The following is a 23635-nucleotide window of genomic DNA, read 5'->3' as shown; positions in this document are numbered from 1 at the left end:
TGAGTCACCTATATGCAAAATTTTCTTTAAACGAGAAACATGAAATACTGGGTGCACCTTACAACCCTGTGGCAATTCTAATTTATAGGCTACCTTGCCTATTCTTTTTAGAATTAACCATGGCCCACAATATCGAGGTGATAATTTAGCATACTCTCCTGCAATCAAAGACTTAGAGTGTGAAGGAACTCTGAGAAAAACTTTTTCTCATTCCTTAAATTCTCTAGCGGATCGGTTTTCATCCGCATACGCCTTAGCTCTATCCATAGCTTGGCGGATGTTAGCTCTCGCAAGTGCTAGCATCTCCCGCATCTGAACCACAAAGTTCATGGCACTAGGCACTTTTTGAGGTATTCCAACTATAGTTGGATTCGTTGGCCTATAACCATAGTTCAGAGCTCAAACAGACTGAACCCTGTAGAGGAATGTTTTCTATCATTGTAGGCAAACTCTAACAATGGCAACCACTTGTCCCATGTATGTTGCCTCAATGACACACATGCTCTAAGCATATCCTCTAAAATTTGGTTGATTCTTTCTGTCTGACCATCCGTTTCTGGATGATCCCCACTACTCATTCCCAACTCAGTCCTTAGTGCCTCAAATACCGCAGTCCAAAAATGACCGGTAAATTCAACATCTCTATCTGACACTCCGGATTTGGGTAATCCATGCAAACGAAATATATGTCTAATAAACAAATCCGCCACTTGCGGGGCACTAACAGACTCTCTAGTTGGAATGAAGTGAGCCATCTTGGTAAGACGATCAACAACCACAAGGATAGAATCATATCCACCTTGTGTCATAGGCAGACCTACAATAAAGTCCATGGAAATGCTCTCCCACCTACCCAGTGGTATCTCCGAGGGCTGTAAAAGTCCGGATGGCTTCACCTGCTCTGCCTTACTTACCTGACACGAAAAACGTGTCACATATTCATGAATATGCTTTTTCATCTTTGGCCAAAAGAAATGAGATCATATGTCTTCTCGACTCCTAGATGTCCCGCACATGGGCTATCATGGCATTGTTGAATGACTCTCTGCCTGAGATCATTCTGATTAGGTACTACTACCTTGCCATTTCTTTTCAACATACCATCCCTTATGGCATATCTTGCATAATTTTGGCCTTTTCTGGATGCCAGGTCATCCTTTTCCCCAGGTTTGAACACATGAGCCCTTAGACCATAGGCTCTGGACAAACTCGTCCACCTTTTGAGTTTCTCTAATCTTAGTCATTAAAGCACTCTCTAATACCGTGAAACTCATATTATGCATAATGCGTGACAACGCATCAGCAACTTTATTATCCTTCCCTCTTTGGTACTGAATCGTCAAGTTAAACTCCTACATGAGTTCTGTCCACCTAGCTTGGCGGCCTCTCAAGTCAGGTTGTTTACAAAAATGTTTCAGAGTATCATGATCAACATCAACATAAAACTCTGACCCGTACAAATAATGTCTCCATGTTTTCAGAGCATGGACAACAGCATACAACTCTAATTCATGAGTTGGCCAATTTCATTGAGATGGAGAAAGCTTCTTGCTTTCAAAGGCTACTGGCCTTTCCTCTTGGAGAAGAACTGCTCCTACTGCAATGCCACTTGCATCGGTTTCAAGGAAAAACGGTTTCTGGGGATCAACTATTTTTAACACTGGTCCTAAGACCACAGCTTGTTTTATGGTGTTAAAACTTTCCTGTTGATTCTGTCCCCATATAAAAGGTACTTTATCTGAGGTCAAATCAGTCAATGGCGATACTATTTCGGAATATCCTTTGATATGCCTTCGATAAAATTGGACAAATCCCAAGAATGATCGCAAAGTGGTCAAACTCTGAGGGATTGGCCAAGTCAGTATCGCAGCCACTTTCTTTGGATCCATTTCTATGCCCTCAGAAGTAATTATGAATCCTAAATATTCAAGTCTTACCATACACAGTATAGTTTTCTTTTTATTTACATAAAGACTGGCTTTCCTCAAAGTATTGAACACTATTCTTAAGTGTTCATGATGCTCAGTAATACTTTTACTGAATACCAGAATATCGTCAATAAAGTGTACTACAAACTTTCCGATATACGGATGTAGTAAATCGTTCATAAGCATGACGAATGTAGCTGGAGCATTGGTAAGTCCAAAGGGCATTACCAAAAACTCATAATGTCCAAACCTGCTTCTAAAAGCGGTTTTATGTACATCCTCGGCTCTAATACGGATCTGATGGTAGCCACATTTAAGATCTATCTTACTGAAAATTATGGCCCCATCTAATGCATCTAGCAAATCATCGATCCAAGCCATCAGATACCTATGCTTAATAGTGATATTATTCAATGCTCTGTAATCTATACAGAGGTGAAAAGTATCATCTTTCTTTTTCTTTAATATCAGTGGCGAAGTAAAAGGTGAGAAACTTGGTTGAATCTGCCCCAACTTGAGGTATTCTTCCAGTTGTCTTCGCACCTCCGCTTCTTCGGTAAAACTCAACCTATAGGGAGGTCTATTTACAGGTTCTGCCCCTGGGATTAGTTTTATCTTATGCTGAACATTCCGCTCTGGAGGTAACCCATAAGGTAGCTCATTCCTAAAACAATCAGAGAACTCCTCTGCTATATGATCAGCCAGCTTGGCCATCTCTCCATTTTGGGCAACATCAGTGCTAACCGAAGAATCATCAATCGGCTCTACCGATGCTGTATAAAGAAACAAAAACTCTTCTTGAGCTTTTCGAATTTCCATCACGGAAACCAATGGTCCTTGAGGTATATCCTTTTTACCTCGTAAGACATACAGCACATCATTCATCTTGAATTGATAAATGTGCTTTTTCCAATCTATGGCTGGATTTTTCCTAGAATGCAAAGCCTTACCCAGGGCTATGTCTGCATGAGCAAGCTTAGTTATTTCAAAATCAAGCTTCTCAACATAGTCCTAAATTCGAAGCTCCAATTGGGTAACCCTTTGGTCCCATACTTCAGTTGAACTTCCGTCAACCATCCTGACTATATATGCATAGTCAGATGGGCTAGTCTTTAGTTTCAGCCTCTTTACAAGCTTGGAGTTAATTACATTGTGCGTTGACGCTGAGTCAAACAACACAATGACATCATGATTAGCTACTTGCCCTTTCATCTTAATTAACTCCGTATCATTGAAAGCTGTATATCCCGTTGCTGCGGGCTTTGACAGGATATTATCAGGTGCACTAGTTACTAACTTAGCAACAGACACACATAGCAAAAAAGATACTGACCTTTAAGAAGATCCCGCTAGCTGAATCTGCATCTGTTCTGCTCTAGGACTTCCCTCCATTTCCACGTCGCATTCTGAGACCACCATCTCAGTCATCCAACGATCTTTGTTTCGTGGACAATCTTTCCACTGATGAGACTGAAGGCAACCAAAACACAAGCTTTCTCTCCTCGCTTTTTCCCTTTGCTCTGGTTTCAAGGAAGACTTCGACCAAGCCGAGGCTGCCATTGGTGTTACATTTCTTTTCATTCCAATGGTGGTACTTGATTTAGGAGTCTCAATTGGTTTCGCCTGCTTGGCTTGACCACTAGGCTGTGAGGCACTCCCTTTGCTAATCCATTTCTTCTTAAACCCAGTTTTATTCGGGTATCCATACTGAGTCCCAACTTGCACAAACCCACTTAGTCTGTTCCCTTTTGCATCCTCATAGTTTAGGGCTATGGCAATTGCTTCATCTAGCGTGTTCGCATACTTAGCCCGAACTTCCATCTTTATCCGATCATTCAATCCAAAGATAAAATCTTTTACTTGGATTGACTGAGGTAGCGGTTCATCAACCTTTATTACACTTTCTCTGAACTTATTAGTGTATTCCGCCACTGATAAATTTCTCTAACGAAGGTTTCGATACTGATCCCAAGCTCGGGATGCTTCGTCAGGAGGTAGGAAGTGTTTTCTAAATTTATTTTTAAACCCCTCCCAAGTAGTGGATGCTACTCCATCTTTCTGTTGTTTCATCCACCACCTATCCACTGCCTCATTAAACATATGGATCCTTTTTTTCACAGTCTTATCCACAACCGTAAAAAATATGCTGTGAGGTGTGTTATTAGAATGCGTACATATACGATGGATATGATACTTTTAACACACATAAATCCCATATATTTTGATACTTGTGAAAATTATCATGCCCATTAGATATGGTTTGCATGGTCAAAGTCACCATAAACCATGTTTTTTACCAAGCCTTATGTACAACCGTAAAAAAACATGCTCTGAGGTGTGTTATTCAAATGCACACATATCCTATGGGAAAATTTCTTAGCGCATGCATCAATACCATCTATTTTGAGATGTGTGAAAAGTAGTCATATCCCCAGTCACCAACACAGGTAAATGCTGCCAAATAACCACTCTAGCATCATCTGTGGCCTAAGTGTTAGGATCTGCCGTAAGAAGGGAGGCATAGAAATTGGTGGCAACCTGCAAGACGGCATCCTGATGTATCTAAAGAACTCCACATGAGTCAACTAGCTGTGAGATGCTCTCCTTACTATCTGTGGGGCTAAGAGTAGAGAAGAACTACTTGTTGACCCTACCTCCGGTCTAATTCCAAAATGACTCTTCATATCATTCCCGATTTCACAAATGGTGAAGGCCTCATCCCATTTGTGTAACCAAGTCTCAATGATATCGGGACTACGGTCAGACATCCTACCAGAATACTTTTCTGGCCTATAATTGGCAACATTAGGCACCTTAGCCCTCCTAGGCTCGACCGTACGAACACTGGACTCCGGTTCCATCGGAGATTTATCTTTCTCTTCACGAGATGGTCTGGCAGACATACTATGCACCATTTTCCTGAGCTCAGACTGCCCTACATTTGTTTGTAACTGCTGCGCTAAAATCTGTTGCAAGGCATCCTCTAACATTGCAATTCTGCCAGATAGTGTATGACCTGCTGGGCGCGACACCTGCGGGGTCGGCCAGACTCCCGACTCTACGGGATCCATCCTGGAAGCTTCTTCTTCTACTTCCATTTAGGTCAATGGGTGTGTGTGTGTTTTTAAAAAAATAATAATAATAAAACACCGCTTGAAACTGTAATTACAATTCGAAAGTCCAACTTCCAAATTTACAACTAACAAAGCATATATCACAGTGTAACCAAAACCACTTTTCCCTGACTAGGGAAAACTCCTGCAATCCAAATTGACTCAAACACGGAGGCAAATAAACAAGCATATGCGCCAACAAAGCTTAGAAGGCATAGAGAGCTCCTTGGTTATAATTCTTGCTGCATGAAGAGATCAACTAGTCCCTATAGTCCACTCCAAATCTGCATTTATGACTCGTTGCACGTTCCGCTCGCATCGTGGTAAGCGATCCTTGGGCCACATTAGTACGACAGCGTGTGCTTTACGAAGTTAGCAGGCAGGCTTACCAGCGTTGGTCTTCTATCCATCTCTTCGTTATATGCTTTGAAACTAGTAACGAAACCATTAAACCAATACTTGGTTCGCGATCGCGTCAAGATCGGTGCGTAGGCTACCATATCATGATCCCGTGGATCCGGTAGTTCTTCCCAAACATCTCTGCGAACATCGTAATTAAAAGTAATACCAGTGTGGTCTTTGTCTGGTTAGCTGTTCACAGTAACGTGCATAACTCTACTGGCTACCTCACCTTCAATTTCGTCAACAGCTTTACGTGAACCCGGCCTCTTAGATATCGTAGATGTTGTTTGAACACATACCCATGCAGGTGATGGGATATCTCAAGGCAACCTGTAAGCAATACGTGCACGTAGCAATACCAACGCTTGGACGGTCGCCCCGCTCCTGGGATACTTTCATGTCCACAGCCCCTAGCCGAATCGCCTTCCTTACCAAATCCTGCGACAGCTAGTTCCGTGACCACACAGTAGCTCTCGTCTCACTTCAGAATCGTTACCCAGACTGACGAACTGCGAAACGACGCAACGTTCTTAGCTGTACTATCTTCGTCTTCCTTCCCTTCGTGATGCCAAAGGGCCCTAAAGACACCAAGTTGCAAATCTGTGATAACATCTGTCAACAGACGAGCTTGCGGGCAACACAACGGACCATCGCCTCTACGCACTGCTCTCCAACGACTTCTGATACGGCGCACCATAGCACACCTCCACACGCTATCACGGATTCCGAAAGTAACCACCCGTAAAGCTAACGTGTGCGTCAGTCTCTGGTGAGTCCTCGATCCAACCCAATCACGACCGCTCTGATACCAAATGAAACACGAAAATCTGTTTGCTCTCAGCTGGTTACGTCGAATCACGGGCACAGGCACTTGATTTTTCCTCCCAACCAACCTCAGTGGTAGCAAGCTTCTCAGAAAAGAAAATCCGATTACGTGAAAGCTTAATGCATCATTTACCCCTCTTTTGGGATATCATTAAAACTATTTGCCCCTTGGCACATTTCATGCATTTAGGTCCCTTAGCCTTAGATCCACCTAGTCTAGTGCCATGTCACCCTCGCCAAGGATTTTGACCTTTATTCCTTATTGATCATTTACATGAAGCCCAAACAAATATAATACAAACATTGATCCTTTAAAGGAAAATGTCGATTGACCCTTCCGAGGTCATGTTACCTCAACTTGAGCGTTATAGGCTGGCTCAGCATTTGAGTTGTATCATGCAAGTATGGCACGGGACAAGACTTCTCTTGCCAATTGGTTTGATGAGTCCCAAGAGAAGAGTCCCATGTTGACGAATGATAAGGAGAATCTGAATACTGAATGGCTGTACCAGCATACATGTGTACCTTAAGCTTTGACTCTGGCGGATCTTAAAATGAAGCTTGTGTAGATTTGTCAGACGAGATAGACCCCTTTTGAGGAGGACCATCCTGGCAGAAGCTAGTGGAAAGGCTTTTTATTTTGTGTGGCTCAAAAGACTATGAACCTCAATAGCTCTCGTGCCAAAATTCTATGACAAGGTGGAGTCTATGTACAAGAGCATTGTTATGAACCAACCCACATTTGGAACTGTGATGAGACTGGCTGCCAAGCCGCTAGGGTGGATAGTATGCATGTCTTGGCAAAGCAGGGTGGGGCGTGAGAGATGTGAAAGGGTTGATATTGTAGTCTAGAGTGGATGGCAACCTTGCATGGAGCGAATGCATCTGAGAGATGCATTCCAAGCTTGTATGTGTTTCGAGGTTTCAAGACAACTGCAACTACCTCCATGAATGTGAGCTAGAGTACTTGTATGGCCATCCAGCCCAGGTTATGGATAACTGCAAAATCATTTCATCTTTGGCTATTCTGCAGGAGTCTTCTTAACTAACTGATCCTTGATGGCTGTAAAGCCCACATTTTCGTTAATGAATTGATGCAGGCTGTTGAGATGGGTTTGAATGTGGACATTGCTATCTCATACCAGTCACGAACTCCAACCCTTGGACGTGGCTGTCTTCAAGGCAGAAAAAATAGCATTGAGAAATCACAGGCAGCTCTGGGTGTTTCAGTACAATGGTAAGGAGGTATGTGGAACAGGCTTTAGAGCCACAGGTTTTTGGCCTATGAATAGACTGACCTTGGATTTTGGGAGCTGAGTACATCAATGTTATGCTTGATTAATCATTACGGCGATGCACAGGCTACAAATGTAAGCTTTGTTAAACCCCGGCAACTATAGGAGGACTCGCTTGGACATGGCTAAGGTGGTAGGCAAGTGGCAGGGTTACACGCCAAGATCCCCATGGCAGTTGGCAGCAGTGGCGCACAACTGCAGGGGAGGCACAGGAGCATAAATGGGCAGTATAGGTCCAACAAGATCAAGAAGCCGGTGTGGGAGGCGGCAGCTAAATCACAAGCGGAGGCTACTTACATCCTTTAAAAGGAGCGACAACGATTAAGGGGGGAGGCTAGAGCCTGAGCGAGAGCCGGAGCTTGAAGGAACCACAGCCTTGATTGCTTCGTGCTAGGGAGTGAGGTGTAGACACAAAGCATAGAGCATGCAGCCTTGAGCTGTCTATAATACAACTTGGCTTTTCCTTCAGTTTACGTGTCGTATTATTTAATGTTCATTCCACATACATCTCCATATGTTTTTGCCCACATTACAATGACCTTAAGTTATTGACGCTTGTTTCCCTAAGCGTATAGGCTAGCTGGATAGACTGCAAGAATGAGCATCCGAGTAGTGAGGGTAAAAGACTATCAACATTTGGTGATCACGGTGGGTTGTAGTGTCAAAGAGTGGTGAAAGTTTTAGTGGAGTGAGCCTTCCGAAAATTCTAGCCACAAGAGCACAGTCAGGCAAGCCATCATATGAGCACCTAAAACCTAGCAAATGTTAGAAACGAGATTAAATGCCGGCAAAGATTCCCTTCCTGAGGAGACGAGCACTTGGTGTAAGGGATTGGTAGAACTTAGCAATCGGAAGACTGGAGATTAAGTCAGAACCTGAATGCAAAGAGCAGAGGTTGGCATCTAACAGTGGAGAACACGAGGTGCAAGGAGACCCAGCTAGAAGAGATGCATCATCCGACTGCGAGTCAAGTGCACATCGAATTGAGAGCAATATGCTAGATTGGAGGAGCTAAGAAAGACAAGGCGTGCATCCAATCGAGGTTGACATGCTAGATCGGAGGAGCAAAGGAAGAGCCCCTAGTCATCAAGATGTAGATTCGACCAAGAGCGACGCTAGACTAGAGGAGCAAAGAAAGAGTCCCAAGTCAAGACAAGTATCCAACCAAGAGCAACACACCAAATTGGATGAAGGGAGATGAAGTCCAGAGTCAAGGCATGCACACGATCATGAGTGCAAGCATGTGCGACAAGAAGGCGGGTGCAATCTAGAGCGAAGGCATGCCACCACCTAGAGAGACCCGAAAAACCAAGAGAGAATCCTTGATCAAGAAGCCTCCCAAGAGGCCAAAGTGTGGAGAATTGGATGGGCTTCACTCGAGAAGCCCCTCGATGGCAAGCCACCAAGCAAAAGCGAGTAGTCACCTACAGAGTCTTCTCCCCATGTGTGCCATCAACGGATATATAACTGAAGATGAGTACATGAACTACTTCCCGCACACATTGATAAGAACGACGCAAAGATTGTTCAACCAATTTCCCATTGGGCTTTTTTTGAGGCAGTTTTGTGAAGAAGTCAAAGCTCAATGACTTAGAAGCAAAAAAAGGAGGCTATTAAATATTTTGTATTATGCACAAGAGCCCTAGTCAATCAATTGATCACATTCATTGGAGATAGTCAACCCAACAAGAAAGTATGAGAAATTGCTCGATAGAGCTTTTGCTTTGGAGAAAAGTGGCACGGTGAAGACCAAGCAAAAGAAGAAGGTTGACTACAACGAGGAGGAGGACAACTTAAGAAGCACTAATAGCAAAACTCAAGAAGACGCTTCGAGAGTTAGGCATCCGAGAAGACTAGGACTGACATCTCATGTTGGAAGCTCTTGAGGCGTTCTTTCAAAAAGTCAATGAGGAGGATGTTAGAACCAAGCTCAATGACTTGAAGCAAAAGAAGGGGAGGCTATTCAAGATTTTCTATTGCGCACGACAGCCTTGGTCAATCAATTGAGCACACTACCCGATGATGAAATGATGCGTACATGGCTGTTCAACGGCTCATTGGAGATAGTCAACCCAACAAGAAAAAAGTACAAGGAATTGCTCAATAGAGCTATCGCTATCGAGAAAAGTGGCACATTCAAGACCAAGCAAAAGAAGAAGTCTGAGTAGAGCGAGGAGGAGGACTCAAGAAGGAAGCACTAATAGCCCAACTCAAAGAGATGCTTCAAGAGCTAGGCATCCGAGGAAGACTAGGAGCTAGTGTGAAAAATGCTTATGCAACGGTCCAACAGTCACACAAAAGAAGAGTGCCACACTAAATATCGCAAAGCTTGTCTAAAGCACAACCATGACCATTCAAAATGCTGGTAGAGTAACAAGAGGACAGCAGATTTTAGTCAGGTTACCCATGAAGCAAAGAAAGAAAGAAAGAAAGTCTATTAATGTCCACTAGAGACCAAAAGGTCTATGGGACAGAAAGAAACCCTCTAGTACATCTGCTTTAGGGAGGGCACATGGCAACTCCCAAGGAGTGCAAAAAGCCACCCCCATTATTTAGAATACCTACATGATAGTCTAGAAGAGTAAATAGCCATACATCAGTTTAAGACTGAGAGTCTTTTGGTTTTGATTTGAACTCTCTAATTAGTGCTACGCCTTCACGGTACACTGCCCATTTTTCCATTTTCCATCCTTTCAGGCCGCCCTGACTTTAGTCTTAATCTTAAGTTGAGCTTGTGTAAGCTCCTCTGCTATCCATACTTTGGTGCCCTTCAACTTATAAGATTGTCGAAGAAGCTTAATCTGCATATCTTTTGACTTCAGTGTAAGGATAGCATGACCTTTATAGTGCACACTGCAAAATAGAAGCTGCGTCATCATCCTGCTCATCATCATCCACCCATTCAATGTTGGGCAAGCTTGCTTTGATCTTTGTCAATATTTCACTATATGTGTCCTCCTCTTTGTACCAATCTTATGGGAGTCCCCCTATTCGAATCTTCAGTGCATTATCACATCTCGCTTCGTGTTCTTTAATCTCTGCTTGAATATCTGACTTACATGCTGTCCACTTCCACAATCACTTCCTTCTTAGCAGTTTGTACTTCAATTTGTACTTCAATGTGAGCAAGATCTTTGACTGTAGAGACTAGGTGCGGGGTAGGGGGGGAATCCTTACAAGATTTTACACCCTCATCAATTACTACTTGCTTACCAGGCCCTTCCAAAATGTGAAGTCGAGCCTTTACTTCTGCCAATTCCAATCGTAGCTCTCTCACTGCCTGCTGCAAATAAAAGATCTGATCCTGTTGCCCAAGGATGGGTCGTTTTGAGCCAAGAGACGATAGACCACCAAGTCTAGACCAAGGAAGAGGAAGAGGCTTTAAATTGATGGGTTGAGTGTTGGGGTAAAGGCACATTGCCTACCCTTAATTAAAGAATTAAAAGTTAGGACACCTATGACTGTCTTAAGACAGTCATAGGGTAAACCTAATCCTAATAAAACTAGAGTGAGTTTGTGGTGTGGCTCACTCATCACTTCACACCCGCACTATTGTGTCTCTCTCACTCTCACTCTCTCTTGCTCCCCTTCTACTCTTCTTCCCCCTCTCAACTGGTATCAGAGCCTCCCCTCCCAAGCCTCCTCTCCCTAGCCTACTACCCTCTCCGTACGGACGTACGGACAGCGCCGTACGACCGTACGTCGTCCGTACAGTCGTACGGACGGACTGCGACAGTAGCAGCAGGCGGCGCAGCAGTCAACGGCGCGGGAGCAGACCAGGGCGACGGTGCGGGAGCAGCTAGGGCACGGGCTGTGTCGAGGGCAGCTCCAGGGCGGCGGCGCATTTCTCAGCTCCTCTTAGCAGCTAGGCGAAGCTGCATCAGGCAGCTGTACAGCAGCTGCTATAGTTGCAGAGCAGCTGCATAGCTGCTCAGCGACGCTGCGCAGCGGCGCACCTACTCCAAGGGCAGCCGTACGGTCGACAGTCGTACGGACTGCCGTACAGTCGTACGGATTTCCGTACAGTTGTACGGACGACGCCGCCACACCTACAGGAAGTTACACAGATTTTTTTTTCGATCTGTGTGCAGCAGGGAGGTACATTTTCTCGGGATCTGTGTCCAAAGTTTTTTTTTCTTTGGATCTGGCTGTTGCAAAAGTACAGCAAGTACGAAAGTACAGAAAGAGTACATTTATTGTTTGGGGAAGAAAGAGAGGAGAAAGAGCATTCTGCTCTTCATTCCTCTTGATTCAAGGTCATTTTCAGTTCACAAAACTGTCTTATCTTGAAAGTACAGCAAGTACTTTTCATTCATCTCGTGCTTGAGGTGAAGGAACCACAGTGTGTGGTTGATTGCACAGTTATTCTGTTCTGGGAATGTAATGCCTTGATTTTGCAAGAGGACATATGCTATTACTGGGTTTGAATCTCAGTTTACAGGTGAGCAGATCATAGGGCTTTTGCCCGGAAGGTGATGCATTGTATGCCTTGAGGCAGTGTGGTGCCAGAGAGCACACTTTTGTCTTGATTTCCGCAGTGTTGAGGAGACATTTTCTTGCAGATCACATTTCTTGTGCAACACTCAGAGAACCTCAGTTGAGCCACGCTTGGCCAGGGCGCATCGAGTTTACTCGGTCCCTAACTGTCCATCGTTGACAGTGCTCAAAAGGTTCCTCATTGAGTGTTTGTACGTTGGGATCTGTGTATGTCATTTCTACACAAGGCAGTATATGCATTACACTAGTGGATGATTTTGTCAGAGAGATTTTCATATTGCATGCTACCTCAGTGTTGAGGTGTTCTCCACTTGATTCAGGTGTCAGATCAAGGGGCTTTTGCCCAGACTTTGTTTGACAGCACTTGGGTTACCGACAGAGATCTTCAGATGCATTTTCTCCCCTTGGTATAAGGGTGATTGCTTGGGATTTATCCCATTTACTGTTGCAGGTTTTGTGACAGGCTGAAGGGTCATTTACTGTTTTTTGGGTGTTTGTCAAGTGATTTCTGCAATTTTAACTCAGTGCAATACCTCATCTGAGGTGGGAGAAGTGATCAGTACAGTCAGTAGTACAGTCAGTACAGCAGTGTTTACAACAGTGTTGGTGGTTTTGTCAGATAACTATGCACTGTTAAGCTCTTGTTGAGCAGCAGCAGCAGTCTGAAATTACTGTTTTTATGCCTTTTTTGAGCTCAGAACAGTTTGTCAGAAGGTACAGTATTTGCAGGGACATTTACTGTTTTGCTGCAGATTTTACTGACAGTAAAAAAAAACAGCACCTTTGAGAGTGCTTCTGGCTCTTGAATAGAGCAGGCTTTTCTGAGAAATCAGAACTTTTTTATTCAGTCTTTTTACTTCCAGGGAGTCAGGTACTTTCCTCATCTGATATGGCATCAGGAGGAGGTGATTCTTCAATTCTGAACATAAAGAAACTGGAAGGAGCACATAACTATGCATTATGGGCAGAACAGTGCTTGAATGTTCTTCTGTTAAAGAAGATTGCTAAGCCCATAAGGGTAAAGGGTGTCAAGCCATCTGATATGGCAGCTGATGACTGGGAAGAGCTTGATCTGTCTGCGAGGGCAGCTATCATGCTCACTATTTCAGACACTCTTGTGTTCAATGTACAGGCTGAAAAGACCTCTTATGGTCTTTGGCAAAGACTAGAAGAACTGTATGCCCAAAAGAGCTCAGCCAGTAAGGTTTATTGGCTGAAGAAGCTGGTCGATCTTCGCATGAAGGAAGGTACAGCTATGACCTCACATTTGAGTGAGTTCAATGCTATCTTTACACAGCTGATTGCACAGGGGTTGAACCTTGATGAGGAGTTCAAGGCTACTTTCTTGTTGTGTACTCTTCCTGAGAGTTGGGACACTTTCAAGACCACCCTGTCAAACTCAAATGCCACTCTTATTTATGCTGATGTAGAGAGCTCTCTCCTTATGGAGGAGATGAGCAGGAAGAATAATGCGGGCAGCAAGTCTTCAAGTGCTTTGCAGGTACAGGACAGAGGCAGGACTCAGCAGAAGGGGAGATCTGCTAGTAAGTCCAAATCCCGTAGTCAGTCCCGTGGCAAAAAGGACATTGAATGCTTTTATTGTGGCAAGAAGGGACATGTGAAGTCGAAGTGCTTCAAGTTCATACGGGATCAGAAAGCCAAGAAGGCTGAAACGAAGGATGCAGGAAATGCAAGCAAAGGCAAAGGCAAGGCCAAGGCAGATGACTTGGATGCAGTGAATGTTGCAGCAGAGGACAGTGACAGTGACATACATGATGTTTTATGCTCTTCTGCTGTAATAGCACATGCTTTGGTTATTGATGGCCATGACATGCATACGTGGCTCTTGGATTCAGGTGCCTCTTTTCATGTTACACCTCATAGGGAGTGGTTTACTTCCTACACAGGTACTCATGGAGTTGTTCATCTTGGGAACAACTATGCATGTCAGATTGCAGGGATTGGCAGTATACAGATAGTACTTCCTGATGGACAGTCATTTATGCTTGATGGTGTTCGCCATGTGCCGCAAATCAAGAAAAATCTGATTAGCACTGGCTTATTGGATGACAGTGGTTACCACACCACATTTGGGGATTCCAAATGGGTGATTACTGATGGCCATACTGTAGTGGCTGAGGGTTTTAAGAGTGATACCTTGTACCCTCTTTATGTTTCCAGTGTGGGTAATCATGTTGTTGCCATAACCGAGCTGCCAAAGGTTTCATTGTGGCATAGCCGGTTGGGACACATGTCTGTTAAGGGAATGCAAGAACTGTCACGTTTGGGTTATCTGCCGCCTCTCTCTTTTTCAGATTTGCCTACTTGTGATCATTGTATTTTTGGCAAGCATTCTGTGACTCCTCATAGGAGGAGAACTCCTCAGAATAGAGCACCACTTGATCTAGTGCACACTGATTTGTGTGAGATGCCACAGTTATCACTAGGGGGTGCCAAATATTTTATTACTTTCATTGATGATGCCACACGTAAGGTGTGGGTCTATTTCTTGAAGCATAAGGGAGATGCCCTAGATGCTTTCAAGAGATTTGTCGCTCAGGTGGAGAATCGGACAGGTCGTAGGCTGAAATGCCTCAGATCCGATAATGGGGGTGAGTATGTGTCACATGCTTTTGTGCAGTTTTGCCAAGCTAAGGGCATCAAACAGGAACTCACAGCCCCTCATAATGCATCTCAAAATGGTGCAAGTGAGCGGATGAATCGAACTGTTCAGGAGAAGGTTCGATGTATGTTGTCTTATGCTGCATTACCCCATGGCTTTTGGGCAGAAGCCGTGCAAACAGCAGTTCACATTATTAACAGGTCACCAAATAAGGCTTTGGAGTTGAAAGTGCCAGAGGAGGTGTGGTCTGGCAAGCCACCCTCATATAAGCACTTACGGGTATTTGGCTGCGAGTGCTTTGCTCATGTACGCAAAGATCTACGCACCAAGCTGGATCCAAAGTCTATCAGATGCATCTTTATGGGATATGGTGATGAAGGTGAAATGGGGTACAGGTTATGGGATCCCGTTAAACGGAAGATTATACGCAGCAATGATGTCATCTTTAAAGAAGATAGTGTACACAAGGAACCCGTGCAACCTGTGGAATACAGGAGGGTTATTTATGATGATGTTGGACAGCCAAGAATGCCCATTTATATGCAGCAGCAGCCTGCTGCAGATCACCCTGTTCAAGAGGGTATACAGGCTGGAAATCAGCCAGATGATTTTGCCAATGATGTACCACTGGATATGCCAGCAGATGAAGCTGTAGCACAGCCAGATATGGTGGTACAGCCACCTGTCATTCATGAAGAACAGGCTGGACAGCAGCCTAATTCGGAACATTTTGTTAGGAGGAGCTCCCGTGCACAACGGCCTCCTGTCAGGTTTGTTCCAGGAGCCAATAATGTGGCTGATTTTATCATGTTGACAGATTGTGGTGAGCCTTCCAGCTTCAAGGAAGCTATGGGAAGAGCAGAGAAAAAGAAGTGGGAGAAAGCCATGCAATCAGAAATGGACTCCCTACTTCAGAATGATACATGGGACTTGGTGCAGTTACCTGCAGGCAGAAAGGTTTTGCCATGCAAGTGGGTTTACAAAGTCAAAGTGGATTCAAATGCTTTACCTCGGTATAAGGCCAGATTGGTTGCCAAGGGATTTAAGCAGGAGAAGGGCATTGATTTTGATGAGATTTTTTCCCCTGTAGTCAAGATGACTACTTTGAGAGCAGTGTTAGCTCTTGTTGCTCATGATGACATGGATTTATGTCAGATGGATGTGAAGACAGCTTTTCTTCACGGAGATCTCCATGATGAGATCTATATGAGTCAGCCAGAGGGATATGCTGTTAAAGGGAAAGAGCAGCTTGTATGTAAGCTCAAAAGGAGCTTGTATGGACTCAAGCAGGCACCAAGAGAATGGTACAAGAAGTTTGATGCCTTCATGCAGTCCCAAGGGTATCATAGGTGTGAGACCGATCATTGCTTGTACACCAAACGGGCAAAGGATGGCAGTTTAATGCTACTCATTCTATATGTGGATGACATGCTTATTGCCAGTAAATCTCAGCATGAGATTAGTGCTTTGAAGAAACAACTGCATAAGTCTTTTGACATGAAAGACTTGGGTGATGCAAATCATATTCTTGGCATGCGTATTACTCGTGACAGGTCCAAGGGACTTTTGTTTCTGTCACAGAAAGAGTACATTGACAAAGTACTGCAGAGGTTTAAAATGGAGGGGGGGAAGTCCATTAGTACCCCGTTGCCTCCACATTTAAAACTCAGCAGTAAGGACAGCCCCAGATCAGATGATGATAAGGCTGAAATGGCCAAGGTTCCGTATGCATCTGCAGTTGGATCTTTGATGTATGCCATGGTTGCCACTCGTCCGGATATTGCTTTTGCGGTGGGAGTCATCAGCAGGTATATGGCAAATCCAGGCAAGCGGCATTGGGAAGCAGTGAAAGGTGTCTTGAGGTATCTCAAAGGTACCAAAGACTTGTGCATATGCTATGGTAGGAAGGATGCATTGGTGCATGGTTTTACAGATTCAGACTATGCAGGGAATGCAGATAACCGGAAATCTACTACCGGTTATATTTTCACATTTGCAGGAGGTGCTATATCATGGGTGTCTCGGTTGCAGAAATGCGTTGCACTGTCAACCACAGAAGCTGAATATGTTGCAGCCACTGAGGCCTGCAAGGAAGCAATATGGCTTACTCGGCTGGTGGGAGATTTGGGCATTACAAGTGACATGCCAGTTTTGCATTGTGATAGTCAGAGTGCTATCATGTTGGCAAAGAATCCGGTCTTTCATCAGAAGACCAAGCACATAGAAGTGAAATATCATTTCATCAGGGAGGTACTGGAAGACAAGCGTCTTGAGCTTGTGAAAGTACATACTGATGATAATCCTGCAGATTTGCTCACTAAGAGCTTGCCTACAGAGCGGTTTACACATTGCCGCCACATCATGGGATTAGGATGAGACCATTCTTACTTTATGGTCTAGTATACAGTAACTGTATATTGCTGTAATTTTTATTCTTTTCTCCCCTTTAGGCACATTGGCCTTTAGGTGGGAGGTTGTTGGGGTAAAGGCACATTGCCTACCCTTAATTAAAGAATTAAAAGTTAGGACACCTATGACTGTCTTAAGACAGTCATAGGGTAAACCTAATCCTAATAAAACTTAAGTGAGTTTGTGGTGTGGCTCACTCATCACTTCACACCCGCACTATTGTGTCTCTCTCACTCTCACTCTCTCTTGCTCCCCTTCTACTCTTCTTCCCCCTCTCATTGAGAAGATCGAGAACTATGCCAAATCTAGGACAAACGTTAGATTTAACTTTTATGAAGAAGAGGGTCATGTAAAAAACAAATTCAAGTTACGGCAGGAATACATCAAACATCTTCAAAACAACTTGATACAAAGGGAAGTAGACTGGTTACAAGCATAGAAAAGATGCAACCAAAAGGGAAGGATATCAATAGGACGGACAAAATCCAAGCCACATCTTAAATAGGAAGGGAATTGAAAGGGAAGACTCCCATAGTAGAATTCCAAGAGAATATCAAGCATACTCCAAAACAGATGTAGGCCCAGGAAAAGGAACAAGTGTCAAATGTATCATCAAGCGCCGCACACAACTCAGAGCCAAGCCAAGGCATGGAACGGAGCAATGAGCGACAAAAGCATGGGAAATGTTCAGAGATTTGAAGATTAGCATAACAGTGGAGGAGCTATTGCAGCTGGCTCTACTGTTGTGAATTTTTTGCAAGGCAATTTGCACCAGGCCAAGACCTATAATTGACTCATTTTTTCACGACTCCAATGATCGACACAGCGGTGGTAGAGAGGTAGTACCCGTGATCACGATCAAAATGAAGCAAAACACACAAGGGGTCATCATAGATGGGGGATCGGGAATCACACTATCTCCGAAAGTTTGGTCAAAAGACTGAATGTAAAAAATCTGAAGCCATCTCCTTTCAAGGTAAGAATTGCGGACTAGAGGCCAATGGGTCCCCAGGGAATGATTTTCGAGGTAGTAATTACAATAGGGGGAATCCTTTACACAGTGAGCTTAATTGTCATACCCATGGAAGAGAACGCCTACTTGTTACTTTTGGGCATGTCTTTGGTCAATAGTGCCAAAGTACTTCATGATTGCGGGTTGGAAGTTGTGACAATCAAAACGTGAGGAGACAGAGCTCAGATACCAAGAAACCCTAGTAGGATTCTAAGAAACTATTGACCACAAGACCCTAAAATGGAAGACCAATTCCTACAAGCTATATAAAATGAGGTTCAGGGAGATGAACATCTTACTTGTGGGTGAGATTGACATCTTCCAAGTGGCAGCTGAAATCAAGCAAAGGCAAAGAGAGGAGCAGCTAGCAATGTAGAAATATATGTACCCCGAGCAACTCCCGAAAAATGTAACGGGAAAGAGAAAACTAGGCGAGCCTAAGGTGACGATCAGTCAACTGGGCACATAAAATCTAGCCCTCGAGCCAACACAAGAGCTGAAGTTGGGCACAAAGGAAGAACCTCGAACTGCAAGGGTAAGTGAAAATGTGATGACAGCTCAACTCCAGAAGATAAATCGTTTTTCACAAGCTTCAAAGACGTCTTTGTGTGGAGCTACACCGACTTGGGAGAAGGGTCTCTCGAGATATAAAATTAGTAGCGAATGCCAAACCAGTGTGCCAATAGAGATAATAATCAATCCCAACTATGCCAAGTAGGTAACGGCCAAGCTCGCAAGATTCATCTGTGCAATCGATAGGAGTGATTGGCTCTTCCCAATTGTGGTGGTCCCAAAAAAAATCAGGAAGCTTTGAGTATGTGGGGATTACAAGAAGTTGTATGTTTAGACTACACTAGATCCATTCCCTATTCCTTCACAAACAAAAACAACATCTTGGACCAGGTAACTGGCCACAAAATGTACTCGTTCATGGATGGGTACAACCTCTACAATCAAATCTTCTTGGCACCAAAAGATCAACAAAAGATGGCTTGCATCATCGAGTGGGGTGCATATGCCCGTATGATCATACCGTTCAAGTTGAGGAACACACCAACAACTTTTCAAAGAATCATGGTGGAAACTTTCAGCGAGTATCTTGACCAAGTTCTAGATAGCAAGCGTCTCTCCTGCCTCGAAAAAGTCTTTAAGAATTGCCAAGAAGTACCGATCTCCATAAATCCAGTGAAATGTATTTTTTGCATAGGAGCTGGCATTTTGCTTGGGCATATTATCTCTAAGGATGGGATTAAAACCAAGAAGCCCGTAGCACTTGGCAGAGGTGGACACAGGATCTCAGGTGAGGCAGCCAGTTTGGGAGATTATTAGCAGCATCGTCGAATGGCACATTTGGACCTCGCGCTGCGCGCAAATCCTCGGAGGTACCTCTCTTTCGACTGCCCAGGTCATGGCCGACATCTGGAGCGAGATTATCCACACGCTCAGAGGCCAGTGGGACCAGATCCAAGGGGATTCCCAGGCTGGCCAGGAGAAGCAGAGACGATTCCTCCGTGATTGGGATACGCAGGGCCTCTTCTTCGAGCATACATCTCAGGGCCTTCAATGGCGCTACTCACCGCCTCTCTGGCTGTTTATTCACACCCGCCTGATCCCTCCGTGAGAGAGAGCTTTTTGTTTCCTCTTAGGGCTGCGTCCGATTTGTGAACGCAGCCCCGTCAGCTGCAAAACTGACCCCATGTATTCTTGTTTTTTCGAAGTAATATAATCAGCACTGTTTTTTCGGGGGGAAAAAAATAATAATAATTAAATATATATATATATATATATATATATATATATATATAGTAGCTAGTCCTTGCTATGTGTGATGGAGTTTATGGTTTTCAACCTTTTGATCGAAACTGCATCCTGGATTCATCTAGATGCATTGGCTTAGGATCAGATTACAAGCCGAGATATGTTCAGGAGACTATGTCACCTCCATGCATGAGTTCTATTAGTGTTGGGATCTTGTCTCATATGTCACAAGTCATCTTTGAGACAGTCCTCTGTGTGAGTAACTCTCAACGGAAAGCAAGTGTTGGCTAGCTTGATTTGACATAGGACTGGCAGTTATAAAATCAACAATGTGTTTCACGTATCTACAAGATATAGAGGCTGTGCTAGGAGCTGTCTTCGGTCCTTTACAAGAGTCCTTAGTTCACAATTAGATGTTGTCTTCCATTCTTGAATATTTGTGCTCAGTTCGGCACAATGTTCTGTATGTTCTTTAATTTCTCCTGTTTAACTTTTCTTGTGATTCATTTCTGATTCATAATTTCCATGATCTTCCAACAATACTTTCTAGTGTGAATGTTTATTTTGGTACAAGTTTGTAAGTTGGTTGTTTAAAAAATGAAGTTTCCAACGGGGCCAACTGGTTTTCTGAGCGCAGCATGCTTGGTCTCCTCTTTCAGTTCCTCCATGTTGCCCCAGGTCCTTGCTTTTGCCAAATATTGTGTTAATAAATTTCAAATATTTGTGCTCGGTTTGGCACAATGTTCTGTATGTTCTATTTCTCCTGTTTTACTTCTCAATTTCCATGATCTTCCAACAATACTTTCTAGTTTGAATGTTTATTTTGGTACTAATTTGAGTCACACGTTTGTAAGTTAGTTGCTTCAAAAATAAGTTTGCAACCGTGGACCGGGCCAACTGGTTTTCTGAGCATGGCTTGCTTGCTCTCCTCTTTGAGCTCCTCCATGTTCACTCAGGTCCTTGCTTTTGCCAATTTTTGTGGTAATAAATTTCAACATGGAGGGGAGCTTTGTTTTCTTGATGCAGGCCTGTTGAGTTTCATGCTTTCAAGGCTTCACAACTTTGGTCACATCCGTTTTTCGCTTGAAAATTCTCTCCCCGCTTCCCCCCCTTTCCTTTTTTTCTGATGCAGTCCCCTGCATCTCTTTTTAGCACTGAAGAGATAACATATGATTGTGTGATGATAATACCCCAAAGATCTGTGTTTGCCTGAGGCTATCAAGGTGACTAAATCTGTTCCCATTCCCATTCATGTCAAATGCTTCAATTCCATCATGATAAGGGGTTGGAGTACCTCGTGGTAGTAGGCAGGCTGGTTAAGGGCATATTCCCACTACCAGTTAAGGATGACTAGTTAAGGATTTTAACAGAAGTGTGCATTCTGATTGCAAATTGGTCCAGTTATCTTTAATCTCTTAACATCATGTTAAAGATGCTTGAAATTTTAATGCCTGGAAAATAGGTACTTTAAAGGGCCTTTTGTGAAGGGATACAAGTTGAGATACAGAAAATAAGGTCTAATTTAACTATGGTCTGTGGGAATGCTACTTCACTTGAGATTTTGTTAGGGTCAAGACTAAATTGAAACTATACATCTGGGTATTTGTTTGAAAGCCCTAGATGCATTGTGATTGCAAGCTCAGAGAATGGACTCATACTGTAAAGATTAACTATTTTGTGCGAAAAAAGATCTGAAATTTCTTACTAGGATCACTTTATGCATAATATAGTGGGTACCATGGAAATGGAATTGTGTTGTTAAAAGTATCTGTAGTTCACTAACATAATGGTAGGTTGGAAAAGGCCCTAATAAAGATGCACTCATTTTTTTTGGCTGGTGAATCTTGTAAGCTGCTCGCAGAAGTATCTGCTTGAAGAATGTTCAAAACCACCCAATCCTGGAGTACAAATTGGGTCTACTACATCTAGTGAATGTATTTGAAAAAAAAGGGCTTTGAGCATGTCTTAAGTGGGATCTTTTTTTGGCAGGTTGGATATGTCACAGCAATTTGTTGCACATGCTTTATCATTAGAACTGTTGTGGTAAGTCTAATTCTAATGCAACTTCACGAGAAAGATCAAGCGGATACATATTTGCAAAGGTTAAGTGTCCTTGGTGTGGACTTTGCAGGTGGCATGGTCTGCATTTGATAATGCGGCAAATGTAGATTCGCTGAATCATCCAATCCTAAATCTTTTCTATTATATGGTAATTTTACATCCTGATATTCTAAGTTTCTTGCACAGATATATAAATGCACACAAACCACGTCCAAAAGTAGAACTCAGGAACCATGTCGCCAAAAATCAAACTGCTTATTGTGTGATTTATTCTGATAAGAGGCTGTATACGTTCCTATTGAAGTTTATATTGGGATGGTGAAGCTTTGAGTATGCTCGTTTATTATATATAAAATTTGACAGCATTCAACCATGTTTTATTTTGAGCAGCTTGTGGAGATTGTTCCATCTGCACTCGTTCTATTCATTTTGCGTAAGCTGCCTCCAAAGCGTTTGTCAGTTCAGTACCGTCCTATTCAATAAGTAACCCCGTTTTACTGAGAGGATGAAAGTTGCTTTACATATGCAACAAGCAAAACCTTTGGACATTCAGGATTGTCTCTATGTCCATCTGTCAAATTCCAGGGATGTCCTATTCAGTAAGTACCCTCTTCCAATGTGACAGGATGAAAATTGCTTGAGATATGCAACACGACAGGAAAGTGACTGCTCAATGCTATCTGATATTGTCTTCTGAATTGGCTTGAAATCCAATTCGTATCTTAGCTGCTATATGGATGGGATATGGATTTGCCATTGCATAATTTGGAGGATCATTATTGCAACAGTCTCACAGAAGCCACTTTTTTCTGTAAGACCTAAAGGTCCGAAATTTTGAATACAGTTCCTGCAGTAGTTTTTTGGCTGCAACAACCAAGAGAGATTAATTGAAATACATGCCAAGCACCGGAAAGTGTCATTGTTTTATTGATTTGTAACAAGAAAGGCGATTCTCTTCTGTTTCTTCATCTCCCACAGGACAAGATTTTGTATGGGCTACCATAGATGAAGCGTCAGTCAGTCAAAGATATTCTGGTATTAAACAGCTATAATATGATTGTGTTTTATACAGAATATAGCCATGGGGAATTACTCCATATCATGCTAAGACCTTTGCTTGCAGTAATTGAAATAGATTGAATAAATTTTGTGGGAAGACAGATCCAATTATGGTAAACACAACTTGCTTTTCTGGAAATTTCTAGGTCATTGATTTGGATGTATACTTTGATAACACATCGTTGTTCCTTCCACATCACGTTGGGGTGTTCTAGGCAGAACAATTTAAAGGACATTTTATTATAATGAGTCTATCTCCTCTTATTGTACCCTATCGGATAATAAAAAGAAGAAAGGAAAGTTTTTTTTTCCCGGAAGAAAAGGGAAATTTAAATTATGATAAAAGAAAAAGATACAATGAAAAGGAGAATACAGCTCTCATGGAGCAGCGTTCAGCAATTGGCTTTTAAATCAATAGCAGGGTCCCTTGAGGAGAGATACTGCAGGAGATCCAAAATTCGAAGTGCACTTGCTTATGAAAATGAAAAGGGAGTGGGATGTGCCGGACACATAATGCCACAAGCTACGAATGCTTGAACAGCCCCATAACAAATGGAAATGGCAGTTTGCAATGCAATAACCTCCATAGTAGAAACTAAACCGTGACGTGGCATGAAAAGCAAAGCGCAATGTTGGCATTTGGTATTTTCAAA

General features: G+C 43.2%; 1 protein-coding gene across 1 annotated transcript in view; it reads left to right on the top strand.

Annotated features, from left to right (window-relative positions):
* Positions 1–23005, top strand: part of LOC147880178 (tobamovirus multiplication protein 1-like) — an 80883-nt gene extending 57878 nt beyond the window's left edge. Inside the window, exons 9-11 of the mRNA XM_087370438.1 lie at positions 21852–21905; positions 21994–22071; positions 22314–23005. Coding sequence (XP_087226564.1) covers positions 21852–21905; positions 21994–22071; positions 22314–22406 — 225 coding nt within the window. The 3' untranslated portion in view covers positions 22407–23005. The remainder of the gene's footprint in view (positions 1–21851; positions 21906–21993; positions 22072–22313) is intronic.
* Positions 23006–23635: the final 630 nt, after the last annotated feature.

Source organism: Dipteris shenzhenensis, chromosome 32, assembly GCF_047967505.1.
Source record: "Dipteris shenzhenensis isolate YYH24624 ecotype China chromosome 32, Dip_SZ_1.0, whole genome shotgun sequence".
NCBI lineage: Eukaryota > Viridiplantae > Streptophyta > Polypodiopsida > Gleicheniales > Dipteridaceae > Dipteris > Dipteris shenzhenensis.
The sequence above is the reverse complement of the archived record's forward strand: the minus strand, read 5'-3'. Positions and strand labels throughout refer to the sequence as shown.